Source organism: Chaetomium tenue (assembly GCF_020726465.1).
Source record: "Chaetomium tenue strain MPI-SDFR-AT-0079 chromosome Unknown F5144scaffold_4, whole genome shotgun sequence".
NCBI lineage: Eukaryota > Fungi > Ascomycota > Sordariomycetes > Sordariales > Chaetomiaceae > Chaetomium > Chaetomium tenue.
Genome location: NW_027117332.1, coordinates 3,017,738 through 3,040,882, shown reverse-complemented (window position 1 = coordinate 3,040,882; position 23,145 = coordinate 3,017,738). Strand labels below are relative to the sequence as shown.

Genomic DNA, 23,145 nt, shown 5'->3' with positions numbered 1-23,145 from the left:
TGTCGGTGATCATCGGTCCGTCCACCCCTTTCCCGCTGGCCACGGTGGCTAGATGCCATCAAAGTTGTCCGCTACCACCGGGAAAGGCTGGAGTGTTGTGGTCTCCTCGTCACCAGCCTCTGCGCACACGCAACGCAACCTGCCCATGGAACTCCAAGACAAGACCGGAATGCTACACTGAAAATAAACGCCATGCTATGCAACCAGAACCCAACCCATGGCCAAGTGAGCGGCCACCAGCAGGACGGCCCCTACCAGTCTGCGGCCCAGCCGTTCTGCTCCAGAAACTCCTCGCAGGCCTGCTTGAGGTCGAGGTTCGGCCTCAGCTCGGACGGGTATAGTGGTTCCCGAGTCAGCGGATCCGAGGGCTGCCGGCGCAGATGCTCGACGATGGACGCGCGCTCGTAGGATTTGCCGGTTTTGGTCTGCCACCGGCCCGGGTTAGTACGCAACAACACCCAGAAAGGGGGGAAGGAAAAGGGAGTTACTCACAATCACCGGATCCACCATCACACAAAAACTAATATCATCCACCGCCCAATCCGGCACCTCCCTCCTCCTCTCCCCTTCGGGCCTCGCCTTCTCAAAAACCGCCTTCATCGCCTCCACCTTCCCCCTCCACTCCTCCTCAACCTCCCGCCTCCCCTCCTCCCCCAACCCCACCCCACCCTCTTCCAACCCCTCCCTCTCCGCCTCCCTAACCGCCTCCTCCCGCCCCCTCTCCAACAACCCCAACACCTCCCCCTCCAACCCCCCCAACTCCCTCACCCGCCTCCTCTCCACCTCCTCCCACCGCTCCCTCTTACATCTTAACACATGCGTCGTGATCGGCCCCAGGCTCTTGTGCTCCGCGGCCCCGCCCGCCACGCACAGCGCATGGGCGCGCAGCGCGTGCCGCAGGGCGTCGTCGTGCGCGCGGAGTGCGAGGTGGGCTTGGGACAGCGAGTAGTGCGCTTTCATGCTGTCGGGGGCCAGCTGCAGGCAGGCGGTGCCGTCGGCTACGGCGGAGTCCCATTGGGAGAGGCGCAGGCGGGCCATGGCGCGGTTGGTGTAGAGGGTGGGGTTGTGCGGGTCGGAGATGAGGCTGGGGGGAGGGGGTTAGTATGGGAGGGGGTGTTTGGGGTTTGTTAAGGGGGGGAGGGGGTTAGGGTGTGGTAAGGGGGGAGGGGGGTGCGTACGCTTGGGAGTAGAGGGCCTCGGCCATAACGTAGTCGCCTGCTTGGAAGCGGCGGTTGCCCTCTTCTTTGAGTTGGGTTGGTTTCGCCATGTTGGATATATATTGGATGTTGGATGGTGGATGGGTCGTCACGGCATGGCCTGCTGGGATGCTATGTTTGTAGGATGAGGTTGAGGGCACTGAAACAACTTTTGTTGCTTCTGCGTCGGGATGCTCGGCCCGGCCCGGGGCTACTAAACCTAAACCTAACGGTCTCTAGTTGGGCTTTGGGGCTGAATGCGCCGCGAGTGGGTTGCGAGTTTGTCGAGTCGGGTTTCGCGTGGGTTGTTACGAGTTGGGATAAGCTTTCTTTGAGGATTACTATGTGTCAAGAACCCGAGATATTCTGCGGCAAAAAAGGAGGCGGTATGGCGTCGGGACGCGCCTCCTGATAAAGGTCGACTGCCGGTGTTCGGGGCAAGCTGGCGCAGCTCTGGTGGGGCATCGCGGCTGGAATACCCCCCCGCGATAGCTCTCCGGCCGAAGAGTGGGGTCCAACTGCGGCTCCGATTTGTCAAGACCGGGAAGATTCTAGAAGCCGAATTCTCCGGTCACAACCAAAACCGCCATACCAGCGAGCTATCACTTCGCGCTAAATTTTATTCAATAGGAGAAGTGACAGGGCGAGGCTGATTCATTTCGCGTTTTTAGCCCAATTCTTGAGCACATACATGACAAGTGGCAGCTCCGCGCCTCAAATGAAAGGCCCTTGCATTCAATGTCGGGCTTACACTCAGAGAGTGGCCCACCATTCGGGTCGGGTCCCGCGTCGATGTCAATCTGATTTCAGACGACGACCCTGGAATATCCCACCAGCCTTCTTTGCCCAGTTTCACCGACCAGACGGCTGACGTATGTGCAATGATGCAAATGCTAAAGGAAAGCGGTTGCCTTGCATAGTGTGTTTCTTGACTCAAAACAATTGTTTTCGCATGCAGGTCGCGCAACCAATTGCGTGGCTCTGTAGGCAAGGCATTCTTTGGACCAGGCACCAGGATCTCGCTGAGCGGGGAACATGGTCGGAAGGAGAGTCAATGAATGAGATGAGAGGGGCATGCGACACTTATAACTTCCAGCGGAGCACACAACACGTAACACAAAACAAAACACCAAAAAGTCAACTCATACTTTCTCTTCTAATACAGTCACAACAACCCAACATGGCCAGCCTCACCTTAAACACGGCCTCCTTCAACCGCTCTGCGGATCTCCAGCTCTCATCGCGCTTCTTCACCCTCCCTGCTGAGATCCGGAACCTCATTTACCTCGAATTCTGGAAACTCAATTGCGCCCGCCAGCACATCGTGAAACACGAACTTCCGGAGGACGACCACCCGCAAGGCTTCACCGAGCAGTGGTCGCATGTGCCCTGCATCACGGATCCATCCGCCCCGGACACGCGGTGGCCCCAATACGCGGACAGTCAGCCCGCGTCCGAAGAGAGGCAAGTCTGGGGCAAGCGGCTCAAGAGCGAGTGGTGTCTGCACTGGGCTTGCGAGGAGCAGGCCGGAGATGCCGCCAAATCCACGGGGTGGATCGCCCTTAAAAAGGTGAAGCGGCCCGGGGAGGGAAACGAGCATGCCGACGACGAATTCGAGACATACCCGATCCCGCCTGGGCTAGGGAGTGCACTACTAAAACGGTCTGGCAACCTACCACACTGGACAATGGAGAAGGGGTTTGGTCAGTCCGGCCGCAAAACCAAGGCGGGGCCCATGAGCGTTCTCACCACGTGTAAGCGGATGTGAGTAGAGCAGTACCCAACGAACAACAACCCTTACCTCCCCGCCGCATGCCATACTAACCCAACCACAGGTACCTCGAAGCCCTCCCCTCCCTCTACGCCAACACCACCTTCATCTTCACCGACACGCGCACCGCAGTCGACTTCCTCACCCGCTACACCACCAGCAGCAGCAGCAACCCCTCCCAGCACCCCATCCGCTCCGTCGAGATCTGCATCCGCGTCACCAACCTCATCACCGAGATCTACTACCCGCCCACCGACCCCCACGGCAACGGCAACGGCACCGACACCGGCCCCCCCGCCATCTTCGCCGGGCGCGCGCGCCCCGCGCTCTCCATGACGCACAACCCCTGGCAACAGCTCTGCGACGCGCTCGTCGCCCTGCCAAGCCTCCACAACCTGCATGTCTGGCTGGACTCGAGCGACCTGCGGCCGTGGCACAAGCGCGTCAGCGAGACGCGGTTCCTGGGCCGCCTGTTCGACGTGCGCGGGCCGGCGCCCGAGCGGTTTGTGTTGAGCCTGCCCGAGCTGCCGGAGCGGCGCGGGCCGGATACGCACGTGTTGGGGGGGCAGTATTTGGAGGGGGAGAGGTTGGAGGGCGCGCCGTTTACGGTGGAGAGGGGGCCAAGGCCGAATAATGGCGGGTGCATCTGAGGAATATTGTGAGTGTTGGTGCGGTGGCGGCTATTGGAGCGTAGGCGTAAGTAGGGAGTGTTTGTAGGGTGGTAGTGTGCGGTGGGAGGAGCATATCAGTCGTCATACCATGTAGAGCATAGAAAGCGAACTGTAAGATGCGAATTTCCCCCGGACGTAGGCATCTACTCAAGCACTGCAATGTACAAATTCCACCAACTGAACTGATCACAACACACACTTGTCTCGTGATAGATCACCAACAAATCAGTGCCATCCACCGCCCATCGCAGACTGCAAAGAACCGAGTAAATTGTCCCACACGAATGCCCAAAACTAACAACAAAATCCCGGACAGACAGGCCAGTTCCAGCGCCACATCATGCCCCTTAAGAGCCGGTTTCACCACGCCAGAGGTGTATGTATAGGAGGAGGAAGCGAAGAACAAAAAATGTACAGCCGGTCGACCAAGCGAGTGACAAGAAAGGTCCAAAAAATGCCCACCCCATCCAGCCCATGCTAGATGTACATACCCCCAAAATGAAGAGTCCCAAGCCCAAATCATCGCATCCCAACAAAACCCACAGCATCATCCAGCCTCCAACCCATGCATGACGATGACACCGGGCATCCCACCCCCCCTCCATAACGCCGACCAACGCAACCCGAAAAACACGGCAAGCCCGCCACTAACTATTTTACTCTGTCACCACCCATCTTCCCGACATCAAACAAACCACCCACCTCCCAGTCATACACACATACATACACCCCCCACCAATGACATGACAAAAAGAACAAACGCACTCAATACGCCTGCCCCGGCGCCGGACTCACATCCCCCTCCCCATCATCATACCCATCACCCCTCCACCCTCCCTGCTGTGGCTGCAGACGGGGACTCGGCGCGCGCCGCACCCCAGGACTCCTCGGCCGGCCCTGCCCATACCCCCCATAGCGATCATCCTTCGCCAGCGGCACCGGCGGGAACCCACCACCGCCGCCACCGGCGGGAGACCGCGGCCTGCTGCTGCTGCTGCTCCCTTGGCCATGGCCGTAGTGGAAGGAGGGGTTGATGGGGGGTCCGCCGCGCTGGTTGCCGCCGTTGGGGGCGTGCGGTGGGCCGCCGGGTTGTTGCGGGCGGGGCTTGACGGGGCGGGTGGAGAGGCAGGTGCGGGGGACGACGCCTTGTTGGGAGCGGTCGAGGCGGATGCAGAGTGCCTTTTTTGAGAGTGTTAGTTTGTGGTTCGGTTTGGTTTGGTTTTGGGGTGGGGTTGGGGGAAAGGGGTAGGAAGGGGGAAGGAAAGGGGGGACATACCCAGCCGTCGTCATACTCGTGGAGCAGGCGGACTAGTTGCCCCGCGTACAGGCCCATCTCGTCTTGCAGCGTCGGCTTGAAGTCGAGCTGCACGCGGTGGACGGTCGACTGCGAGGGCCCGCCGGCCGCCGCAATGGCCGCCGCGCTCGCCGAGGGGCCCGGGGACTGGCCCGGCGCCACCGAGTGCATCGAGAACTCGGTCCCGGACGGGCTCGGCGGCACGGCGTACAGCGGCGAAGGGGGCTTGGTTAGGTCGAGGGGCTTGGGCAGGTCCTTGCGGATCGAGGTCTTGCGCGTGAGGTTGGACACCATGCTGGGCTGGCGGCGGTTGTCGTCGTCGTCGTCGCCGAGGATGGGCGAGACAGGTTCTGGGATCGAGTCGGATGTCGTTGCGACGCCGACGCGGTGGTCGAAGGAGCCCATTGAGCTGATGGGGCTGACGGGCTCGTCGGGGAGCCGGTTGTTGTCGTGGAAGGGGTTCGGGTGCAGGCTCGCGCCGGTGTCGGGCCGGCTGTGATCGCCGTGCGGGCTGGCCATAGTCGGGCGCTCCCAAGCGCTGCCGCCTGTCGGGCGGCTCAATCCCGAGTTGGAGACCGGGTTGAGAGTCAGGGCGATGCCCCGGCTCTGGCGCCTCTCGCCATGTTGGGCGTTAAAGTTAGGAAGGAACTGCGTCACCGGGCGCAGGCTAAGGCGCGGAGCCTTGGTCGGGGGTACTGGCCGGATCTCGGCGCTGTCGGCAAAGGGGCCGTTGATCTTCTCGTCGTCTTCGATCTGCTGTCTCCGCCTAGCGAGCTTCTTCCTCCGCGAGTTGAAGATCAGGTACACGAGGACAAAGATGGCTAGAATACCCGCCAGCGCGCCGATGACAATGCCAGCCTTGGCCGCCCCGCTGATGTCGCCGGAGTCGCTCTCGCTTGGCTCCGCCGTTGCTGATGAGCTCGGCGTGCTCGTTGACGTGTCTGCCACAACTAAGGTGGTACTGGCTGCGGTGGTCGTCGTCGCTACTGGCGCAAGCGCAAGAGACGTAGCATCGGCATCATCGAGTGGTGGACGAGAGATGGCAGGTGGCAATACTGCCGAGGGGAGCGATGTCGAGGCGCCATCCTGCCTTTGGTTTATCCTCGGTGGGCTGTCCGGAGATGCAGCACCCCTCCTCTCTGCTTGACCCGGGACGAGCATATCCTTAACCTCACGCTTCACCACGACCCACAATTCTCGCGCTGCCATGATTCTCGGTGTGCGGTGCGTCGAACCGCACTATCTGCCGCCGTATCGTTCTGGTGTTGTTGCCGATCGATTCAGAGCTGGCCGTTGAATTCCCACTCTTAAGAATAATAATCGCCTGCGTCCACAAAGCATCCAGCCCGAGGGCGAAACTCGGGTGTCACGTTATTGCGAAGATGGATACGAAAAAAAGGGGAACGAGGACAAAGAATGGATTGCTGCGGCGTGAGTTTACGCGCGGATAAAGCGATTCGATCGGGATTTTTTGAGAAAAAGAAGGAATGTATAATTGGTTAGGTATCGCAAAAAAAGAAGGCGACGAGAAGGTATCAAGTCTCAGCCAAGCATCATATCACAAGAAAAAAACCACCGAAGGGCTGGGGAAGATGGTCGCCGATGGCAAGAGGAGGCGCCGGCGTGATGTGGGAGACGAGTGTTGCGAAGTGCTTGGGGAGATGGGGTTGTTGGCGCTAACAAAGAACCTGGGTGCCCTGCTCCCCTGCCAGTGATGAGCAGAAGTGTGGGAGTGTGGGAGTGGGCTGCAGAAAGAGGTGGAGGTTTGGTTGCACCCAGCAAACCGGGGTCGTCAGGGATCAGCGTGCGAGTTGGGCGCCGCTCATCCTTCGCTGACAGGGTCCCTGGGGATGGGAAACTGTGGCCCTGCTCTTGCAGGCAGCTAAGGTACGATACCTCGTTAGCTGGCTCGCCGCTCAATGAACGAATGCTGCGCCGCTGGCGAAGCTGCCGTTTACAGGAGAACCTGGTACTGGGATTTTTGTTGGTTCTGGCTGTTCGTGTTGAGAGCTCCAGCTCGCGTTCGCTCCCTTTGGGCCAACATCGGAACCAACAGATCATTGATTCCCGTCTCCCGTCGGGAGCAGGTTTCCGCATGGCCACAACACCTTGTGTCCATGGATCGATGTTTCGAAACCAAAGGCAACCGCTGGTCGTCCGAACTGAATTCCCGCCCGTGTTGCTTGAACGGGATCCATTTTGAGCGTCATTTCAGGGACCTGTTTGCCTTGATTGGCTGAACCGTGGGAAGCGAGATTGCCGGCAACAACGCCATTGGACGGCGACGAGTGGATCTGCAGACCCCCGCCAGTGTAAATTTGGCAAGTCCGTTCGTCTTCGCAACATGGCTCGCAAGGTCAGGCCTGGGGTCTCAGCGCATGGACGATGCGAATTGCGACATGCCTTTCCAGAACCAGTTAAGTCTTCAACGCTCAGGGATCTATCTGGTGGGGACGATGTGACGACCTAAGTTGTCGGCTTCGTCCGAGCAAGATCAGATTCGTGGTTTCATAGGGTCGAACTTTTACACTTGTGTCTTCGACTTTGAAGTGCTGAGGGACATCCGTGGCTGAGTCATGCTGAAGGAGGGTCAGATGCAGCTCAGCTGCAGCGCCGACAGTTGCAGTTGCTATTCTCAGCGCCACCGTTGGTTGGTGCCTCCTGAGAGACACATAACTACATCCAGAAAACCCGCAACGGATCCAAGGTTGCGGGGGCAAAAGGATTTTCCCAGGACAGCAACCCACCGAGGAATTGCTGTGGTACCGATCCCGAACCGGATTTTGTTCAACTCCAAACGAGCGATCACCGGTGGTAAACAAACGGACAGCTCGCATCGGTGACACAAGCACTCACAAGGCGGCACTACCGTCGATTTGAAACAGCCGTGGCTTGCAACGGCGCCCGGGAAAGAGAGACATTGTGGATTCGCTTCACCCCGCCGCGGTCGCCTACACCTCCGCCGGGGTTTTAAACCGCACAGCCAGGGGTGTTGGGCAGGGGCCACCAGCCAGCCAAACCAACCGTATTCAAGTCACCCTTCTAGCAATTTCTATGGGAAAATACCCCCATGTCATACAGTGAACCCGGGGATGGTTCAATAAATTAGTGATTTTACCACTCGTTTGGCCCTGTTTATTGTAGCTGTTCATCCTCGCCGGCCCCCTGCTCAACACCCCTGGCTGTGCGGTTTGTAACCCCGGTGGAGGTGTAAGTGGGGAGATGACATCGCTCAGCCTTCAGTTGTCTCCTGATGTCTCCTGATGCGATGTTGATTGAGCCCCCGATTTTGATAGGAGGGCAAGTGCCGTGTTTCTTGTTGATCCCGTCGGACATCTCGCACGGGATTGAGACAAATTCGCCCCAACCCTGAAAAGACGACAAACGGAAGGAGGCACAGTGACAGCTCGACAATCACTTCCGCTTAGGGCAATTGGCGCCGCCGATCGCCCCCAGAAACCGAGGCTTTGCAGTCTCAGTTGCAATCTTCTCCATCAGGATGAATTGACAGTGATAGTCTTTTCCTCTATTCTGCACCATCATGAATAAACTACACGTAGCTCAAGGGGACAGCAATGTTGGCGATTGCTCCTTGCCCAATCTATCCCCGACTCGCTGTGCCGTCCCAACCTTAGCCCGATTTTTGAATGCTGTCATGAGCAATACATGGATATCTGTCTACTCTAGAAGGAAAAGGAAGAACCATATTCATGCCAGGGGTATTTGAGGCGTCGGATTGAGTCCATATACATCCGCACATCAATGTACAGTGTTATGTATCGCAAAGCGGCTCTGGCGTCATCGCTCGATGTCACACTCGATCCGCGAGAAGATCCGGTTGAGCCGGCCATGTAATCTCTGTCGTGTAGTACGCTGAGGCGACGTCGCGCGCTGAGCCGCCTGCTTCGCCGCTTGGGGGTGGTTTAAGATGGCCCAGCAACCTGAAGGAACTTTCAAGTCCGCAAGCCAATCTTGAAGAAGCACACTGTGAGTTTGGGGGCGTCTCTCCCCGGCATTACTGGCTTGGCCCCTGGCCATAAGCACCGTGCGGCTGCTGAGGCCAGTACTTCTGCCCTTGCTGCCCTGGTTGCCCTTGTTGCGGCTGCTGGTATCCGCTAAAGTATGCTGCGTTGTATGCGCCCGCCGCGGGAGGTGCCTGCGGCGCAGCGCCAGGTACCGGCCATGCCGGGGTTTGGGGGGGAACAAAAGGCTGCGCATAACCAGTTGCATGTGCGGCCTGTTGGGGAGGGGGTGACTGGTGGTGGGGAGTCGTTTGAGGGTATTGGTATTGTTGGCCCTGGTTTTGGTTCCAGGCCTGATAGTTGAAGTTGAAATTGCCTGCGGGGGGTTGATGGTGCGGGACGGGGATCTGTGGTTGGGCAGGCGGCGAGTACGCCGCGACGGGAGGGGGCACATAGGGAACATGAGGCGCCGGCCATTGCCCTGCGGGCGTCGGAGGCTTTGCGCCAAAGGGGGGAGGGGGTAAATGAGGGTTTTGGGGAGGCGGCGGCGCGTTAGAAAAAGCCGTCTGGGGCGAGGAGGCGCCGTCCCGGCCATACTGTTGATACGAACCGCCGCTGCTCCCCCGTGAGCTGTGTCTCCGGTCGCCACCACGATGGCCACCGCCGCGCTGATTGCGCCCACGGAAATCACCCCGCCCTCCGCGGTGCGTCCCGCGGTGACCATGGCCACGACCGCCACGTGGCGGACTGAACCCGCCCTCAGGCTTCGGGGGCAAGGTGGGAAGGGACGGTGGTCCGCCTTGGCCATACCCAACGGGTCGGGCCAGAGGCTTGTACGGGCCATCTTCGTCTTCGTCGTAGTTGAGGCCGGAACCGGCTGCCGGATTAGGAGGCAGGGCATGGCCAGCCGCATTGCTCTGGTCCCGCCCGCCGCGGCCGGCCTTGCCTCCTCGCCTTTTTTGCTTCTGCGCTCTCTTGTACTCGGCTTCCTTTTCATCGTCAGAGAACTCCATTTCCTCGGCAGGCAGCTCCTCATCGTGAAGATTGCTGGCATCGGTGCCCTTGGCTTCCTTCAACGGCTGTGTGAAGACGTAGTTTGCGTGCTGGACTGAGTAGTAAATGGGCATCCCGGCGACCAACTCGAGGCCCTTGATCTCGTCCTCCGTCGAAAATCCGACCGTGTACATGGGGCTCCGAACATTCCCCAAGACTTCAGCCAGCGCGCCAATGACAGTCCGGTCTTCCTTGCAGAGCACAGATCCCGAATCTAGTACCTGCACCTCGCCCGGTGTTTGCGATTTGATGACAGCAGTGGTCTCGACGATGAACTCAATATTCCCCAGGCGTTCGATCTTCATCTCTGGTGTGATGTTGACGTCGGGCTTGGGGATAGCGGCCTCGGCTACCTCGTTCTTTGTCCGGAGAGCTGCCCCGGAACCCTTGGATTTGCCGTTACCGTCGCCGTCTCCATCGCCATCTTCGGCCATCAGGAGACGGGCTGTCTCTTCGATGCCAAGGAGGGGGTAGTCGCCGCCGTCTTCGGAATCGTCATCCGAGTCGCTGTCCGAGCTGGAAGACTCCGAAGACGACTCGTACGGCGATGAATCGGCCTCCCATTCCGGCTGCTCCCCCTCTTGTTGCGCACCTGTCGCGTTCTGTTGTTGCGCCGTGTTGCCTTCATCCTCATTCTGGGTCGGTTGGGTGGGCTCCGCGATGTGCGACATCATGCCGTCAAGCGCGGCCTCAAGGGCGTGCGTAACATCCGGGCTGGGCGCATCGTCACCCGTCTTCATGTCGACATCGGGCACTGGGACTTCCACCGCCTTGGGTTCTTGGTCGGACATCTGGATATCTCCTTTCGGCTCTGGGTGAGCAGACACCGCGTTCGTGTCGCTTGTGTCGAGTTCCATGCCATCAACCACCTTGTCAGTCGCTGTGCTTGTTTCTGTCGCCACCTTTTCTTGCTTCTCTTCTTGCTCTCTTTTCTCCCACTGCGCATCCCCGTTAGTAGCGCCCTGAGCGACCGTGTCCTCCCCCATTATACTTGCGGCGGCGGCGATAAGATCGGGAGCGAAGTTTTCGACAGGCAGTTGCTCGTTCGGTTTCGCCTCGCCCAGGCCAGGAATCTGAAAAGGTACCCCCGCCATTTTGTCGACCGGACAGTGGGTAGGTCGCTTTGCTAGGCCTGGCGACCAATGGCAGGTCGTGACAACAATATCGTTGAAATGAAATCCCCAAAGTACAGATATGCCGGTAGACAAGGACGCGCCTCACAGGACCGGGTGACCGAACAGAATCGGTTAGTCGCAATCCGCCGAAGGGTTGGAAAGACTAATACAAGGAGGAGAGTAAGATAAGTGGCGCAATTGCAGATATGATGCCACAAGATATCGAAAAGACCTATCAAAACAAGGCCAACTAGAAACGATGTACTCAAGGAACTGAGAGTGAAGATTTCGATTCCGAATAAATTATGGATCTAGAATCTGAAAAAGTTCACGGCTCCTGGTCAGGGTGGGATGGACTGCAGAAACGCACGGGCCAAAGCGGGAGCGCTATTCCTCCCACAGACTAGCGCCTCTGGGCATCTCAAGCTTCCAGCTCAGTGGATGCTCAACAACTTCCAGATTCCAGCTCCAACATTTTCCAGCCGAACTGTTATGTTGAGGTCATTGCCAGTACCAGTGCAACCTGGAACTGTCAACCCCCGACCCAGGGACCAGATCACCAAGTACGACAATGGCTCCCAAGGCCACGCCCAAAGCTGAGCCCAAGACGGCACCAAACGAAAAAAAGAAAGAATTCGTGCATCCGTCAGCCAAACATGCCCGTAAAGCGTAGGGTCACATTAATTACGTTGCAGCTGTTGGGGACTACGGCTGACAGAATATCACCTCATAGGGCCATCAAGAACGCCTTTGCGATTGAGCCCATCTCGGCTTTCTACATGTTTCTGGGTGCCAACCTCATAGCCGCCCTCTTCGCCCCGATCCAGGACTGTGACGAGACCTTCAATTACTGGGAACCCACACACTATCTCAGCCATGGCTATGGGCTACAGACGTGGGAGTACTCCCCCGATTATGCCATCCGCAGCTGGCTGTACATTGCCATCCACGCCATCGGCGCCAACTTCCGCCGCCTGCTACCACACTCGACTAAGGTCGCCGAGTTCTACTTCCTCCGCTACGTGCTCGCCTTTGCCTGCGCTCTCTGTCAAACGCTCATGTGGAGGGCTGTCTGCCTGGCATTGAACCCACGTGTCGGCATTATCTTCATCCTAGCGCTGGTCTTCAGCCCGGGCAACTTCCATTCCAGCACCGCCTACCTGCCGTCCAGCTTCGCCATGTACATGGCCATGGTGGGCGCCGCGTGCTTCATGAATTGGCGCGGCGGGCTGAAGACGTCGCAGGGCATGTTCTGGTTTGCCTTGGGCGGCGTCCTCGGCTGGCCCTTCGCCATTGCCCTTTGTGCGCCTTTCGTGTTCGAGGAGGTCTTTTTTGCCATGCTAAGCGACAAGGAACGCTTCTTCGAGGCATGCATCAGGCTTGTGCGCGGTGTGGTAGCGACGCTGGTACTAGTAGTACGTGTGCCCCCGCCCCGTTTACATGTTCCCATCTGCTAACTCCATATCAAGGCCGCCGACACCGCCATCAACGCCTTCTTTTACCGAAAGCTTGAAGTCGTCTCGTGGAACATCATCAAGTACAACATCTTCTCCAACAGCGGCGGCCCCAACCTCTACGGCACCGAGCCATGGACCTTCTACTTCAAAAACCTCCTCCTCAACTTCAACATCTGGTTCATCCTCGCCCTCCTCTCCCTCCCACTCTTCCTCCTCCAAAAGCTCTTCTCCCGCCGCAGCACAGGCGAGTCCTTCCAGTCCGGCCTCCGCACCGTCGTCTTCCTCTCCCCCTTCTACATGTGGCTCGCCATCTTCACCCTCCAACCCCACAAAGAAGAACGCTTCATGTACCCGGCCTACCCCTTCCTCGCTCTCAACGCCGCGCTCGCCCTGCACACCTTCCTCACCCTCTTCGGCAACGCCGACCCCAAAACCTCCCTCCTCGGCCGCATCCCCGCCCAGCTCAAACTCACCGCGATCCTCCTCCCCCTCGCCGCCTCCGCCGCCATCGGCGCAGCACGCATATGGGGCCTGCACGCGGGCTACCACGCGCCGCTGGCGGTGTACACCCCGCTCACGGACAGCGCCGTCGCCGGACCCGGCGACACGGTGTGCCTGGGCAAGGACTGGTACCGGTTCCCGACGTCCTTCTTCCTGCCGCGCGGGATGCGCGCCAAGTTCGTGCGCTCCGAGTTCCGCGGCCTGCTTCCGGGCGAGTTCTCCGAGGCGCGCACGGGTTTTGGGTTTTGGAGCGGGACCTGGCTGCCGACCACGGGGATGAACGGGCGCAATGAGGAGGATGTGGGCAAGTATACGGATCTGAGGGCGTGCGTGTTTTTGGTGGATAGCCATTTTCCGGGGAGGGGTGTTAGTGGTGGTGAGGAGGGGGGGCTGCCGCCGAATGAGCCGGATTATTCGAAGGATGTGGATCGCTGGGAGGAGGTGCTGTGTCTGCCGTTTTTGGATGTGGAGAGGACGCATTTCCTGGCGAGGGCCTTGTGGGTGCCGGACTGGGAGGTGGTGCCGGAGCGGTTTAGGAGGAAGTGGGGGAAGCATTGTTTGTTGAAACAGAAGAAGCAGTAGGGGCGTGACGATTAATGACTATGGTTTGAAGGTGGTGGGGAAGGGACACTGTAGATAGATGTGGTGGGTGTTTGGTTAGTTGTTAGATTTAGCGCGAGCCAGCACATGTGAGAACGACGTTGTCTCCAGTTCATCGCCCTTCCATGGGTGCAAATCATCTTTGCCACTTAGGTAGTACATGTATAGCATACAAGCCCAAATCCTCCAGATGATTGTCCGACGCCAACCATGCCTCCCCAGCCGCATAAATCCGTATCGTGACACATAAACCACATAAACCAGCGAATATCAAGGGGCCCCTCCGGCCTATCTAATGACCCTCAACCACTCGGCATCCCAAAACGACTATCCAGCAAGTCAGTATATTGTTCCCAGTCCAGTGTCAAAAGGTGAAGGGAGCGAGCAATTAAACGCAGTCAAGGGGTGGGAACGGAGGGGATCAAACATACCGTCTCACAATGGTCCAGCAGCATCTCCTGGTACCCAAGCCACGTCACCGGCTGCACACTATCTTCCTCGTCCTCGATATCGAGAAACTCGATCTCACCCGGCTCCCCGTCCGGCACACCCATGTCGGCCACGCCCGGCACCGGCCCGAACGACGGCCACCAGATCCGCTTGTCGCCGCCCCACGTCGCGGGCGGGCAGTCAAACCTGGTCTTGTCGGGCGGGTCGGTGTACGCGCGGACGACGCGCACACCGAATTGCTCCTCGGTGGTCGCTGGGCCTGCTTCCTGTGCTTCGGCCGGTTTGGGGGGGAGAGCGCGGTGGAAGACGAGGGCTTTGAAATCGACTTGTCTTCCGATGCAGAGCTCCTGGAGGTTGGGCATGGTCGTGAAGAAAGGCCCGGCCATCCGGTGCCAGCGGCCAGAGGGGTTGGAAGGATGGGTCTTGGGCAAACGCGTGTAGTGTCTGGTGACCGGGCAGAAAAGCTCGTCTGTCAGGGCAAGGTGGCGCAGGCTTCGGAGAGGTGCGAAAAGCAGCGCGATATCTTGTGACTTTTATGCATGTAGTGTTAGTCCGATGGGCAGATGAAAAGCAGACACGGGAAGAGTGGTGGCAAGAAGGGACTCGATCACTAACGTTAACATCCATACTGACGACATCAGTGCCAAGGCAACCTTCCAGAAAAAGCCGCTCGATTCTAGGGAATTGCAAGACAATAGCTGTTTGGCTGTGGTTAGGCCATGCTATTTTGGACACTCTCTTACAACGGGGAACTCACCTTTGATATCCGCGGCAGTCCATCCTTTAACCGTCGACTTGAAGATGGACATGGCCCGGAGACGCGGAAACCCGCCCTTTAGCGCAATAATCTCCCGAGACAGCCTGGAAGGGTGCCCCTGTCCGGTGCCTCCGTGGATATTGAAGTTGACGGCCTCAAGGTTGGGGAAGCACGGGAAAATACCGCTCATCTGGCTGGCTGTCCGCACATAGAGTGATTTGACGGTGGGAAATGACTGGTACCTGGGGTTTAAGTATGACCGCAAAACTACCTCTATGCCGTGCTTGCCGTTATCTGCTACGAACCGTAGGTCTGTAAGCCTCGGCATTTCGAGCAGCAGAAGAGATAGTTCCACAATGATTTTCTCTCGCATCCAAGGGTTTATTTTGCGGCCAAACGTGTGAATAATTCTTGAGCCGATGCATCTGATCGAGAGGGATCTGGCGGGCTGCATTAGCTGATAAACCGGGAAAATAGGGATAACTAAGGCGTGAATTACGTGGATTGATGGAGGAGGCCTTGCGGCCCTTGCCCCTTGATGCGGATGTTTTGAATATGCTGGGGCAAATCATCCTCAGCCATCCACATCCGGACCCGACGTAAAAAAAGCAGACAAATGTTTCGGAATCTCCGGTTTACTAGGGACAAGGACTTGACGCCCGCTTTGCTATACTGGTCAAGAGGCGTGCTGTCGTCGAACCGCGTTGCCACCCACTCGGCGATCATGCAAAGGATCTCGGTGGGGAGGCCCATCAGGTTCGTTCTGGCGTTCATGGTTGCTAATGCAGAGCCGGTATTGTTAAAAGGGACCAGTGTTGGCGATGGAAATGCCGTTGACGAAGTAGCTGGTTGACGGATCGCGTTGGTTGAACACTTCTGGTAGTCAAGTTGAAGGCCTGCGTTGACAAAAAGTTGACGGGTCGCTAATTTGTTGCACCGGGGGAATCGGTGGAGGGGAAGAGGGCGAGGGGAGTAGATTTGGGATGGGAAAACTTTGTGGTTAGCACTGTGTTTGAAAGTCTGCCCCCGTTTTCTTGTGCGTGGAAAGTGTGACGTTGTTTGTAAACAAGTAGAGCCGTATCTCCAGGTTGATTTGTTGGATGGCACTGGGGTTTGAATATGAAAGAAAGTACACAGGTGCATTATGTACCTAGAATTTCACTCGATGGGGCGACCATGTGAGGTGGTCATCTCCTCGCAGGCTTCTAGTTCGGTGTCACTTTAGGATAGTGTACCTAAGGTACCTAGTAGGGACAATTCATTGACATCGCAAGCAGCCTCAGCCTCCACCCACAAATGGGTGTGGCTGGAGATCAGGGCACGATTAGATGTACCTAAGATAGGTAGCCTGCAACATACCGAGGGCCGAGCGCCCTGGTCTGGATGGCACCTGCCATGGAAGTACACTGAAAACTCGAACAGCCGCTAAATGCATTTCCCTCGCATTAATAGTATTAGAAGTGGTTGCCAGCCCTTGAAACCCAGCGTCATGATATTTTCCCTTCCCGGAACCAGCCAGCAGGGGATATTAGGGGGTACGCCAACTGTGGCCGCTGTGAGAGCGTGGCGCTCGTAAGAGTGGAAGGGCCCGGCCTGCCTGAGCACTTCCTCCAGATTCTCTTGAATTCCGTCAGAACATCGTCACCTTAACCATCCATGCCCACCCAACTAGCAGTGGTATCAACCACGCCAAGAACATTGCCCACCGTGTTCGATCCACCGCACGTAATAGTCGCATCCACTTCTTGACCCTCGTCTTGAGCATCCTTGAGTGTGGACATGTCCTGGTGCCATAGATTAGACAACCTAGCCCGGGCCGTGATTCGCACTCGATGTGCTCTCTCCTCCGTTGCATTAACAACCTGTTTCCGGTATTAGCCGCTGTCACGCTCGACCGCCGAGTGAAACGTGAAACGAGCCGATAAAGAATCAAACGGGGTGAGTGGGAAACAAGGGAATGAAAAAAATAAGAACATACTTGACGCTGCCCCGGCAAAACCTCAAGTCGCTCCCCAGATCACAGCGCGAATCACTGGGGCACTCTAAATGTAGTAGCCGCCGCTCCATGAGCCATTCCACTTTCAGCTCCACGCCCGTATCGACCACGTTGTAGAAATAGCGGTTGGTATGTTTGAGCGACAGCGCATCAGGGTAGATGAGATGCTCCACGATGAGTAGGTGGATCTCGGGCGGGAGGCTGGCGAGGGTCCGGCGGCGACGTTGCTTCCGAACTGGAATCGCTCGCGAACTCGTGGATAATATGGAAGATTCATCATCTTCGGGTGCGATTTTGTGATTTTGCGATTCGGTGGCCGACCTTTCGAATCCGGCCGGCGCCGGTTGCCGGACGCGGCGGACGAGGGATGTCATGTTGGTCACGGTCGGTCGTTGGCCAGTTGGTGGATTGCGGGGCAGGACTCGGGAGTTGGGTGGGTTTCAGTTGAGACGGGGATGGAAGGCCTGGGCAAGATTCGGGCTGGACTTTTGCGGTGCGGTGCGGCGAGGTGCGGTGCCTTAGCGGCGGTGGAGGAGAGGTGAATAGATGGCCTTGGGGTAGTTATCAGATTTTGTTTTGTTCATTCCCGCTATTTCGGAGGAAGCCAACGTCTCGAAACACAGCCGCGTTCCATGTGGCCTTTTGGCCGCCAGGCCGGTCGGTCAGCCCTGGCGATAGGCGATCCCAGATTCGGGAGATGGATGCCCCGGCCAGTGGTCAGGTCAGGCTCTTTTTACCCCTGTTAGGCACAAGCCGGTGCCTGGCTAAACCTGATAGGGAGACTTGACGGTGGGCAGTTGCGTCATCTCGAGTGACTCGTCGTTGCAGGCTGCAGCAAGAGCATGCCAATACGAAGTGTTAACGTCGCGGCGACTTTTTTTTATCGAGTCACGAGATCCAGATCGACGGCCTGCAGCACTTGCTTGACAGCGAAGTTGGGGGGCCTCGGGGGCTTACGAAGTAGGTAGTCAGTGTTTCAAATGACCGCCATCGGGCAGCTCGAAGCTGCGGCTTTGGCTCGCTCTGGTGCCTTTTTTTCTTCTTTTTTTGGCACGCTTGGTCGGTGCGTTTCTGAGCAACAGCAGCCCATCGCTTGGCTTCCACCTATCTCGAGCGGCTCCCTGAGAGCTGCAGTAGCCGCATTCCAGGGAGGAGAAATGCCCGGCGGGTTTTGTAAGGCGACGGGATTTGAAATCTGCAGGGCTCAGGGGAACCTGCAGGCGGGAGCTCACAAAGACGCAGAGGCGCACAAATGCACGCAGTCGCGAATCACCGGAGTTCCATTGAAACATGGCCCAGGCGTGCCAAGTTCATAAAGCTTGGTATTTCTCAGAGTTCCATTTCCCCCACGTGAGCACGCGTGGGCGGCAACCCGAGGGACGATCTGGGGTTACCTGAGTGGTGGGCCTCATCTGTAGACAAATGAGGGGCAACCTCCAAGGCAATCCGGCGCAAGGCTCTCTCAGCCTGCGTTTTGGAATATGTTGCAACACCTCGATTGCGCCTGAGCAGAACAACCGAATTGCTACTATGGATTAAGTTTGCTAGAATGGCGGACTTTACGTCGGACAGCGGGAGCGATTATGGCTACGATCTGACGACGTCGGATGAGGAGCAGGTCTGGGCGGCTATCGATGAACTCGCCCCAGCGTCGCCACAAAACCGGCCCGCTGCAGCGAACTCTTCGACCCATACAAGAAACCAAATCGCATCGAGCCCGTTCGACCCCAACAGCGACCCCGATTTCGACCCCGATGCGAGTATTGTTGAGGAAGTCGTTGCTGCTATTACCGATGATGATCTGAGTTTTGATGTTACGGAGCTCCAGGAGGACAACGATGATACCTATGGCCAGGGTCAAGGCACTGCGTATGTGCAGCAGTCTGCCACGCGCAATGGCTCGCCGGACAGTTATGATAGAAGGCTCGCGCCCTCAGTTGCAGGAGACGATACCGGGCTTGCTTCATTCGTCGCTACGACGAAGCCCAGGCCCATGCCCACCTTGCTTCCAGGCCCGGACGTTAGCTACCCGGATCGTGAGTTGTTTCCCGCGGCCTCCTTGCGCAAATCGTCTAACTGACCTGAAGCGATTAGTGAGTCGTGCGCTATCTGATGCCCAAGACGTTGCACAGTCTAAAAACGTCAAACGTAATGGCGCAGTCACCGACAACCGGTCCCCATTGTTGCGCTTTCGCACATTCCCGATGAAGCCGTTCTCCGTGTCAGACCTAACGGCCGGGTCGTGGTGCGAGCTTCAGTATTATTACACCCTGACAAGACTACCCGGTGGTAGAAAGACGCGAACTGCGGCGATGAAACGCGGCACCAAAATCCACGAGAAGTTGGAGCGCGAGCTTTTTACGCCCGTCGAGGTGGTGATCACCAAGAAAGAGGACAACTTCGGCCTGAAGATCTGGAATATGATCCAAGGCCTGCGCACACTTCGAGACCAGGGCTTCACTCGCGAGTTTGAGGTATGGGGTATGGTCGAGGATAACTTGGTCTGCGGTGTGATCGACAGAATGAGTTCGGAAAACCCGGACGCGGAGCTGCAGGAGGACGTCTTGAGCAATCGTGGGAGTCAAGCCATCACAAACTCACAGCCTTACGAGTTGAGCACTCCGAGTGATTACGAGATCTTCATTAGCGATGTCAAGACCCGGGGCAGCGCCTCCCCGCCGCCGCAGCCCCAGGTCCGGGTCTCGCTCATCCAGCTCTTTTTGTACCATCGTTTCATGTCCGATATGGCGTCAGACAGGCTGGACTACATGCGCGTGTTTGAGCGCTACGGCCTAAACCCCGACGAGCCCTTCTCCGACGGTTTCATAGCGCAGATCGGCGCGGTCCACGACGAAGTTTTCACCGAAGTTGATGCCGAGACTGCATCCATGTTTAGCGACAACGAAGCCGCCGATGTCGACTCCAATGCGGGTTTTGTTTCGGCCCCTTCCAGCCCTTCGCAACTCTCCTTCGGTAGTCGCGCCGAACCGACGCTAAAATACGGCACTCTCCGCTCCCTCGTCACGCTCCTCAAGTTCGAATTGGCACTCACCTTCCCCCGCGGCGCGTCAGACCTCGGCAAGATAGTAGCAGTCGAGTACCGCTACCGCGGACGGGAATCCCCGCCTCCCAGCCCCACCACCAACACGACCACCGACCCAGCCACCAACCCCGAGTCCGAACCCCAACCCGGACCCGAACCCGCCACCGAACCCAAACCCGGCTCCGTCATCTGCACGCACACCTTCTTCGTCGAGCCCCAGACCCTCGACCTGTACCTGGCCGAGACGATGCGCTGGTGGCGGGGCGAGCGCCCGCCGCACGGCGTGGGGGCCGACGAGGCCGGCTTCAAGTGCCGCTCGTGCGAGTTCCGCGACGTGTGCGAGTGGCGCGCGGCTATGGACCGTGAGGGTCTGCGCCGCGCGGAGATGAAGAAGAGGGCGCGTGAGGCGGGTGGGGAGTTGGGGGTTGAGCCCGGGGTGGAGGAGGAGGGGGAGGTGGGGGTGGAGGCGGTGGCGGTTGGTGAGGGGGATATTGAGGATGGTGGTGGTGGTGTCGGTGGTAAGAGGGGTGGGCCGTTGAAGGGAGAGGGGAGTAAGCGGAGGGGAAGGCCGAGGAAGGCTGATAAGGAGAGGGAGAGGGAGATGGATATGGACGCGGACGCCGAGGCTGAGGCAGAAGTTGAGGTGGAGGTTGAGCAGAGGAAGGGGGCCAAGAGGGGGAGGGGGAGACCGAGGAAGTCCAGCCCGTTTGGGGGCGTATATGCGTAGGCGCGTGAAGCGGCAACAGCTCAAATATGGTGACGTCTCGGGTTCATTCTTGCGGATGAAAGTTACCGGGACGTTGAGGGGGGAGGAGGGAAGATGATTATATATTTTTCGTGGATAGGTAGTTGATACCCATCACATAACGGATGTTGTCAATGGGATTGGACGCTTGCAATTCTGACCCATTTTGCGGATCATACCAATGCCATGGACGACATCACCAATGCAAACAGTTGTCACATCACAGTTTTGAACCTGGGAATAAGAGGTATCGAAGCTCTGCCTATGGGAAAAGGCCGAGCAGTCATAAGAGAAGCCCTACACCCCTGACCCGCTAATAGCACCACCACAGCCCATTGCAAACGACAAATGATTAAAAATGGTAAATTGAGTTTCTTTCCACTAGATGCCTAGTAGCTCCGCCCGAACATGCACCACTGCTCCGCCAACCGGGTGCATTCGGGGCTCAGGCACTTGGTCTCGCCCTTGACCAGGCCCTCGGGCTGCTCGAACGGAATGCACAGCGACTTCATGCCCATGGAGGGGGCCTTCTGGCCCTCGGGGGTGTTCTCGGCGGCGTCGTCCGCCCGGCCGGCCGTCAGCTCCTTGATCTTGTCCTCGCACGCGGGGACCAGGCAGTGCGGAATGATGACAACGTTCTTGGCGTCGAGCGCGGGGACCACCTCGTCCCACTTGGTGATCTGCAGGCGGTGCGCCCGGTACGCGGCCTCGGCCTTGTTGTACATGTCCTGCTGGATCGTCTCGAGCAGCTCGGGGATCTTGGTGGTCAGCTCGGTGATCGGGATCGTGCCCTTCTCGCCCGTGTCGCGGCGCGCGTAGCTGACAACCTCCTTGGCCGCGTCCTTGGGGCCGAATTCCAGGCGGAGAGGCACGCCCTTCAGCTCCCAGTCGTTGAACTTCCACGCCGGGGTGTAGCCGTCGCGCAGGTCGACCTCGGTGCGGATGCCGGCGTTCTTGATGGTGAAGAAGATCTCATCGAGGTGCTTGAGGTGCTTCTCCTTCTCCTCGGCGGTCATCTTCGCGGTAAGACCGACGGGGATGAGGATGGATTGGATTTTGGCGATGCGCGGGGGCAGGACGAGGCCCTTGTCGTCACCGTGGATCATGACCATGACGCCGATGACACGTGTGGACAGACCCCACGAGTTCTGCCAGACGTTGATGTGCTTGCCCTTCTCGTTGGGATCCTCGACAATGATGTCGAACATCTTGGAGAAGTTCTGCCCCAGGCAATGGGATGTGGCACCCTGGATGCCCCGCCCGTTCGAAGGGATGTACCCCTCGACCGTCGTTGTGTAGTAGCCACCGGCGAACTTCTCGGCCTCCGTCTTCCTTCCCCGCACAACCGGAACGGCGAGCAGTTGTTCGTAGATGCCGGCGTACAGCTCGAGGATTTGGAGAACCTCCTCCCCAGCGAGCTGCTCGGTTAGGTGGGCCGTGTGGCCTTCTTGCCAGAGGAACTCTCTGGCTCTAAGGAAGGGGGTTGTCTGCTTGGCTTCCCAACGGACGACCGAGTTCCACTGGTTTAGGCGGAAGGGGAGGTCGCGATGGCTGCGAATCCACTTGGAGTAGTCTGTTCGGTCAGAGAGGGATGGCGTGGGCGTAAGCGGGGGTCACTCACAGGGGTACATGACCGCTTCAGAAGTAGGGCGGACGGCGACGGGAACCTCGAGGTCTTTGTCACCACTATCGAAGGTCAGTACCACGTCAAAACGTTGGTAGCGTTGTTGTACTTACGCTTTTGTTACCCACGCGAGCTCAGGAGCGAAGCCCTCGACGTGGTCCTTCTCCTTCTCCAACGACTTTTGCGACAGGAACATGGGGAAGTTGGTCTCCTCGACACCCAATTCCTCGATCCGCTCCTGGAACCACTTTCGGATCGTGTTCCAGACGTACATGGTGGCCGGGCGCATGATGAAGAAACCCGAGATTTCGGTGTAGTACTCGATCATCTCGGCCTTGAGCACGACCTCTTGGTACCATTGTGAAAAGTTCTCCGTCTTGGAGACGGTGATGCCGATGATGTCGTCGGTCTTCTTGCCGCCAACAACAGGGAGAGACGCTTGCTTTGCGGCCTTCTCAGCCTTTGCAGCAGCCATCTTGGCCTGCTTCTCGGCCTTCTTCAACGCGCTCTTGGACTGCTCTTTTCCGTCCTCCATGGTTGCGGTGGTCCGTAAAGATGCGGGATCGAGGAATGGACCCAAGTCGGCGACGGTTTCCTGGAATTGGCGATTTTGAATGCCCAACTGTGACACACGCCGGGAAGTGAGTCAAAATTCCGGAGGGGGAGACGCGGGCTGCTTTTTTGATGCCCCGCACTCAGCAACCCGCTATCAGCTTCAAAACGAGGGGCACCGTGGGCTTGGGCCGCGAACGATTGCCAGGGGGATTGTGGGTCGCCAGCCAATAAGAGTGTCGCATCTCCGTTGACCCGGCATGGGATTATCTCCCCTCCGGGAAAAAGTCCCTGAAGCTGCCTTGCAGCAGCAGCGAAGCTTCGAAATTGCTGGAGCCTGTCGACGTACCCGACTTTT

The 23,145-nt window shown here is 58.1% G+C and overlaps 10 protein-coding genes across 10 annotated transcripts; 3 read left to right on the top strand and 7 right to left on the bottom strand.

The window, feature by feature from the left end:
* Nucleotides 1-251: 251 nt before the first annotated feature.
* F5144DRAFT_491346 (uncharacterized protein) lies at nucleotides 252-1,267 on the bottom strand (the record flags this gene model as incomplete). The annotated part of the gene is made up of 3 exons (XM_066785854.1): nucleotides 252-425; nucleotides 493-1,084; nucleotides 1,179-1,267. The coding sequence occupies 3 exons, from the start codon at nucleotides 1,265-1,267 to the stop codon at nucleotides 252-254; spliced, it is 855 nt and encodes a 284-aa protein (XP_066643414.1).
* A 1,109-nt stretch (nucleotides 1,268-2,376) lies between these two features.
* On the top strand, nucleotides 2,377-3,617 carry F5144DRAFT_603017 (uncharacterized protein; the record flags this gene model as incomplete). The annotated part of the gene is made up of 2 exons (XM_066791255.1): nucleotides 2,377-2,960; nucleotides 3,032-3,617. 2 exons carry the CDS (start codon nucleotides 2,377-2,379, stop codon nucleotides 3,615-3,617), a joined length of 1,170 nt encoding a protein of 389 aa, XP_066643413.1.
* A 132-nt stretch (nucleotides 3,618-3,749) lies between these two features.
* F5144DRAFT_573499 (uncharacterized protein) lies at nucleotides 3,750-4,308 on the bottom strand. Its single transcript, XM_066788970.1, has one exon. The coding sequence runs from the start codon at nucleotides 4,159-4,161 to the stop codon at nucleotides 3,853-3,855; it is 309 nt and encodes a 102-aa protein (XP_066643412.1). The 5' UTR covers nucleotides 4,162-4,308; the 3' UTR covers nucleotides 3,750-3,852.
* On the bottom strand, nucleotides 4,283-6,307 carry F5144DRAFT_246761 (uncharacterized protein). Its single transcript, XM_066783407.1, has 2 exons — nucleotides 4,915-6,307; nucleotides 4,283-4,817 (listed from the first exon to the last, which is right to left on the bottom strand). The coding sequence occupies exons 1-2, from the start codon at nucleotides 6,139-6,141 to the stop codon at nucleotides 4,404-4,406; spliced, it is 1,641 nt and encodes a 546-aa protein (XP_066643411.1). The 5' UTR covers nucleotides 6,142-6,307; the 3' UTR covers nucleotides 4,283-4,403.
* A 1,057-nt stretch (nucleotides 6,308-7,364) lies between these two features.
* Nucleotides 7,365-8,117, bottom strand: F5144DRAFT_621101 (uncharacterized protein; the record flags this gene model as incomplete). The annotated part of the gene is made up of 2 exons (XM_066792041.1): nucleotides 7,789-8,117; nucleotides 7,365-7,590 (listed from the first exon to the last, which is right to left on the bottom strand). Exons 1-2 carry the CDS (start codon nucleotides 7,851-7,853, stop codon nucleotides 7,365-7,367), a joined length of 291 nt encoding a protein of 96 aa, XP_066643410.1. The 5' UTR covers nucleotides 7,854-8,117.
* Nucleotides 8,118-8,803: 686 nt separating this feature from the next.
* Nucleotides 8,804-11,378, bottom strand: F5144DRAFT_246735 (Gar1/Naf1 RNA binding region-domain-containing protein). The gene has a single exon (XM_066783406.1). The coding sequence runs from the start codon at nucleotides 11,039-11,041 to the stop codon at nucleotides 8,948-8,950; it is 2,094 nt and encodes a 697-aa protein (XP_066643409.1). The 5' UTR covers nucleotides 11,042-11,378; the 3' UTR covers nucleotides 8,804-8,947.
* A 129-nt stretch (nucleotides 11,379-11,507) lies between these two features.
* F5144DRAFT_533640 (Alg9-like mannosyltransferase family-domain-containing protein) lies at nucleotides 11,508-13,808 on the top strand. Its single transcript, XM_066786992.1, has 3 exons — nucleotides 11,508-11,731; nucleotides 11,796-12,477; nucleotides 12,532-13,808. The coding sequence occupies exons 1-3, from the start codon at nucleotides 11,634-11,636 to the stop codon at nucleotides 13,600-13,602; spliced, it is 1,851 nt and encodes a 616-aa protein (XP_066643408.1). The 5' UTR covers nucleotides 11,508-11,633; the 3' UTR covers nucleotides 13,603-13,808.
* A 100-nt stretch (nucleotides 13,809-13,908) lies between these two features.
* F5144DRAFT_593061 (uncharacterized protein) lies at nucleotides 13,909-17,197 on the bottom strand (the record flags this gene model as incomplete). The annotated part of the gene is made up of 8 exons (XM_066790420.1): nucleotides 13,909-13,947; nucleotides 14,052-14,600; nucleotides 14,686-14,768; nucleotides 14,828-15,069; nucleotides 15,133-15,252; nucleotides 15,327-15,723; nucleotides 16,183-16,217; nucleotides 16,806-17,197. 8 exons carry the CDS (start codon nucleotides 17,195-17,197, stop codon nucleotides 13,909-13,911), a joined length of 1,857 nt encoding a protein of 618 aa, XP_066643407.1.
* Nucleotides 17,198-18,216: 1,019 nt separating this feature from the next.
* F5144DRAFT_649980 (exonuclease V a 5' deoxyribonuclease-domain-containing protein) lies at nucleotides 18,217-20,806 on the top strand. The gene is made up of 2 exons (XM_066792986.1): nucleotides 18,217-18,859; nucleotides 18,918-20,806. The coding sequence occupies exons 1-2, from the start codon at nucleotides 18,373-18,375 to the stop codon at nucleotides 20,591-20,593; spliced, it is 2,163 nt and encodes a 720-aa protein (XP_066643406.1). The 5' UTR covers nucleotides 18,217-18,372; the 3' UTR covers nucleotides 20,594-20,806.
* Nucleotides 20,797-23,047, bottom strand: F5144DRAFT_246561 (uncharacterized protein). Its single transcript, XM_066783405.1, has 3 exons — nucleotides 22,349-23,047; nucleotides 22,233-22,297; nucleotides 20,797-22,184 (listed from the first exon to the last, which is right to left on the bottom strand). The coding sequence occupies exons 1-3, from the start codon at nucleotides 22,768-22,770 to the stop codon at nucleotides 21,001-21,003; spliced, it is 1,671 nt and encodes a 556-aa protein (XP_066643405.1). The 5' UTR covers nucleotides 22,771-23,047; the 3' UTR covers nucleotides 20,797-21,000.
* Between the last annotated feature and the right edge of the window lie 98 nt (nucleotides 23,048-23,145).

Excerpts from the sequence above, each read along its gene's own strand:
- F5144DRAFT_573499 (XM_066788970.1), bottom strand. The coding sequence starts at position 4,161 with ATGATTTGGGCTTGGGACTCTTCATTTTGGGGGTATGTACATCTAGCA.
- F5144DRAFT_246761 (XM_066783407.1), bottom strand. The coding sequence starts at position 6,141 with ATGGCAGCGCGAGAATTGTGGGTCGTGGTGAAGCGTGAGGTTAAGGAT. Across the intron at positions 4,818-4,914 it reads ACGAGTATGACGACGGCTGG|GCACTCTGCATCCGCCTCGA; the intron begins GTATGTCCCCCC and ends CTCTCAAAAAAG.
- F5144DRAFT_246735 (XM_066783406.1), bottom strand. The coding sequence starts at position 11,041 with ATGGCGGGGGTACCTTTTCAGATTCCTGGCCTGGGCGAGGCGAAACCG.
- F5144DRAFT_533640 (XM_066786992.1), top strand. The coding sequence starts at position 11,634 with ATGGCTCCCAAGGCCACGCCCAAAGCTGAGCCCAAGACGGCACCAAAC. Across the intron at positions 11,732-11,795 it reads GCCAAACATGCCCGTAAAGC|GGCCATCAAGAACGCCTTTG; the intron begins GTAGGGTCACAT and ends ATCACCTCATAG. Across the intron at positions 12,478-12,531 it reads TAGCGACGCTGGTACTAGTA|GCCGCCGACACCGCCATCAA; the intron begins GTACGTGTGCCC and ends CTCCATATCAAG.
- F5144DRAFT_649980 (XM_066792986.1), top strand. The coding sequence starts at position 18,373 with ATGGCGGACTTTACGTCGGACAGCGGGAGCGATTATGGCTACGATCTG. Across the intron at positions 18,860-18,917 it reads GGACGTTAGCTACCCGGATC|TGAGTCGTGCGCTATCTGAT; the intron begins GTGAGTTGTTTC and ends TGAAGCGATTAG.
- F5144DRAFT_246561 (XM_066783405.1), bottom strand. The coding sequence starts at position 22,770 with ATGGAGGACGGAAAAGAGCAGTCCAAGAGCGCGTTGAAGAAGGCCGAG. Across the intron at positions 22,298-22,348 it reads CTCGCGTGGGTAACAAAAGC|TGGTGACAAAGACCTCGAGG; the intron begins GTAAGTACAACA and ends GACCTTCGATAG. Across the intron at positions 22,185-22,232 it reads TGAAGCGGTCATGTACCCCT|ACTACTCCAAGTGGATTCGC; the intron begins GTGAGTGACCCC and ends CTGACCGAACAG.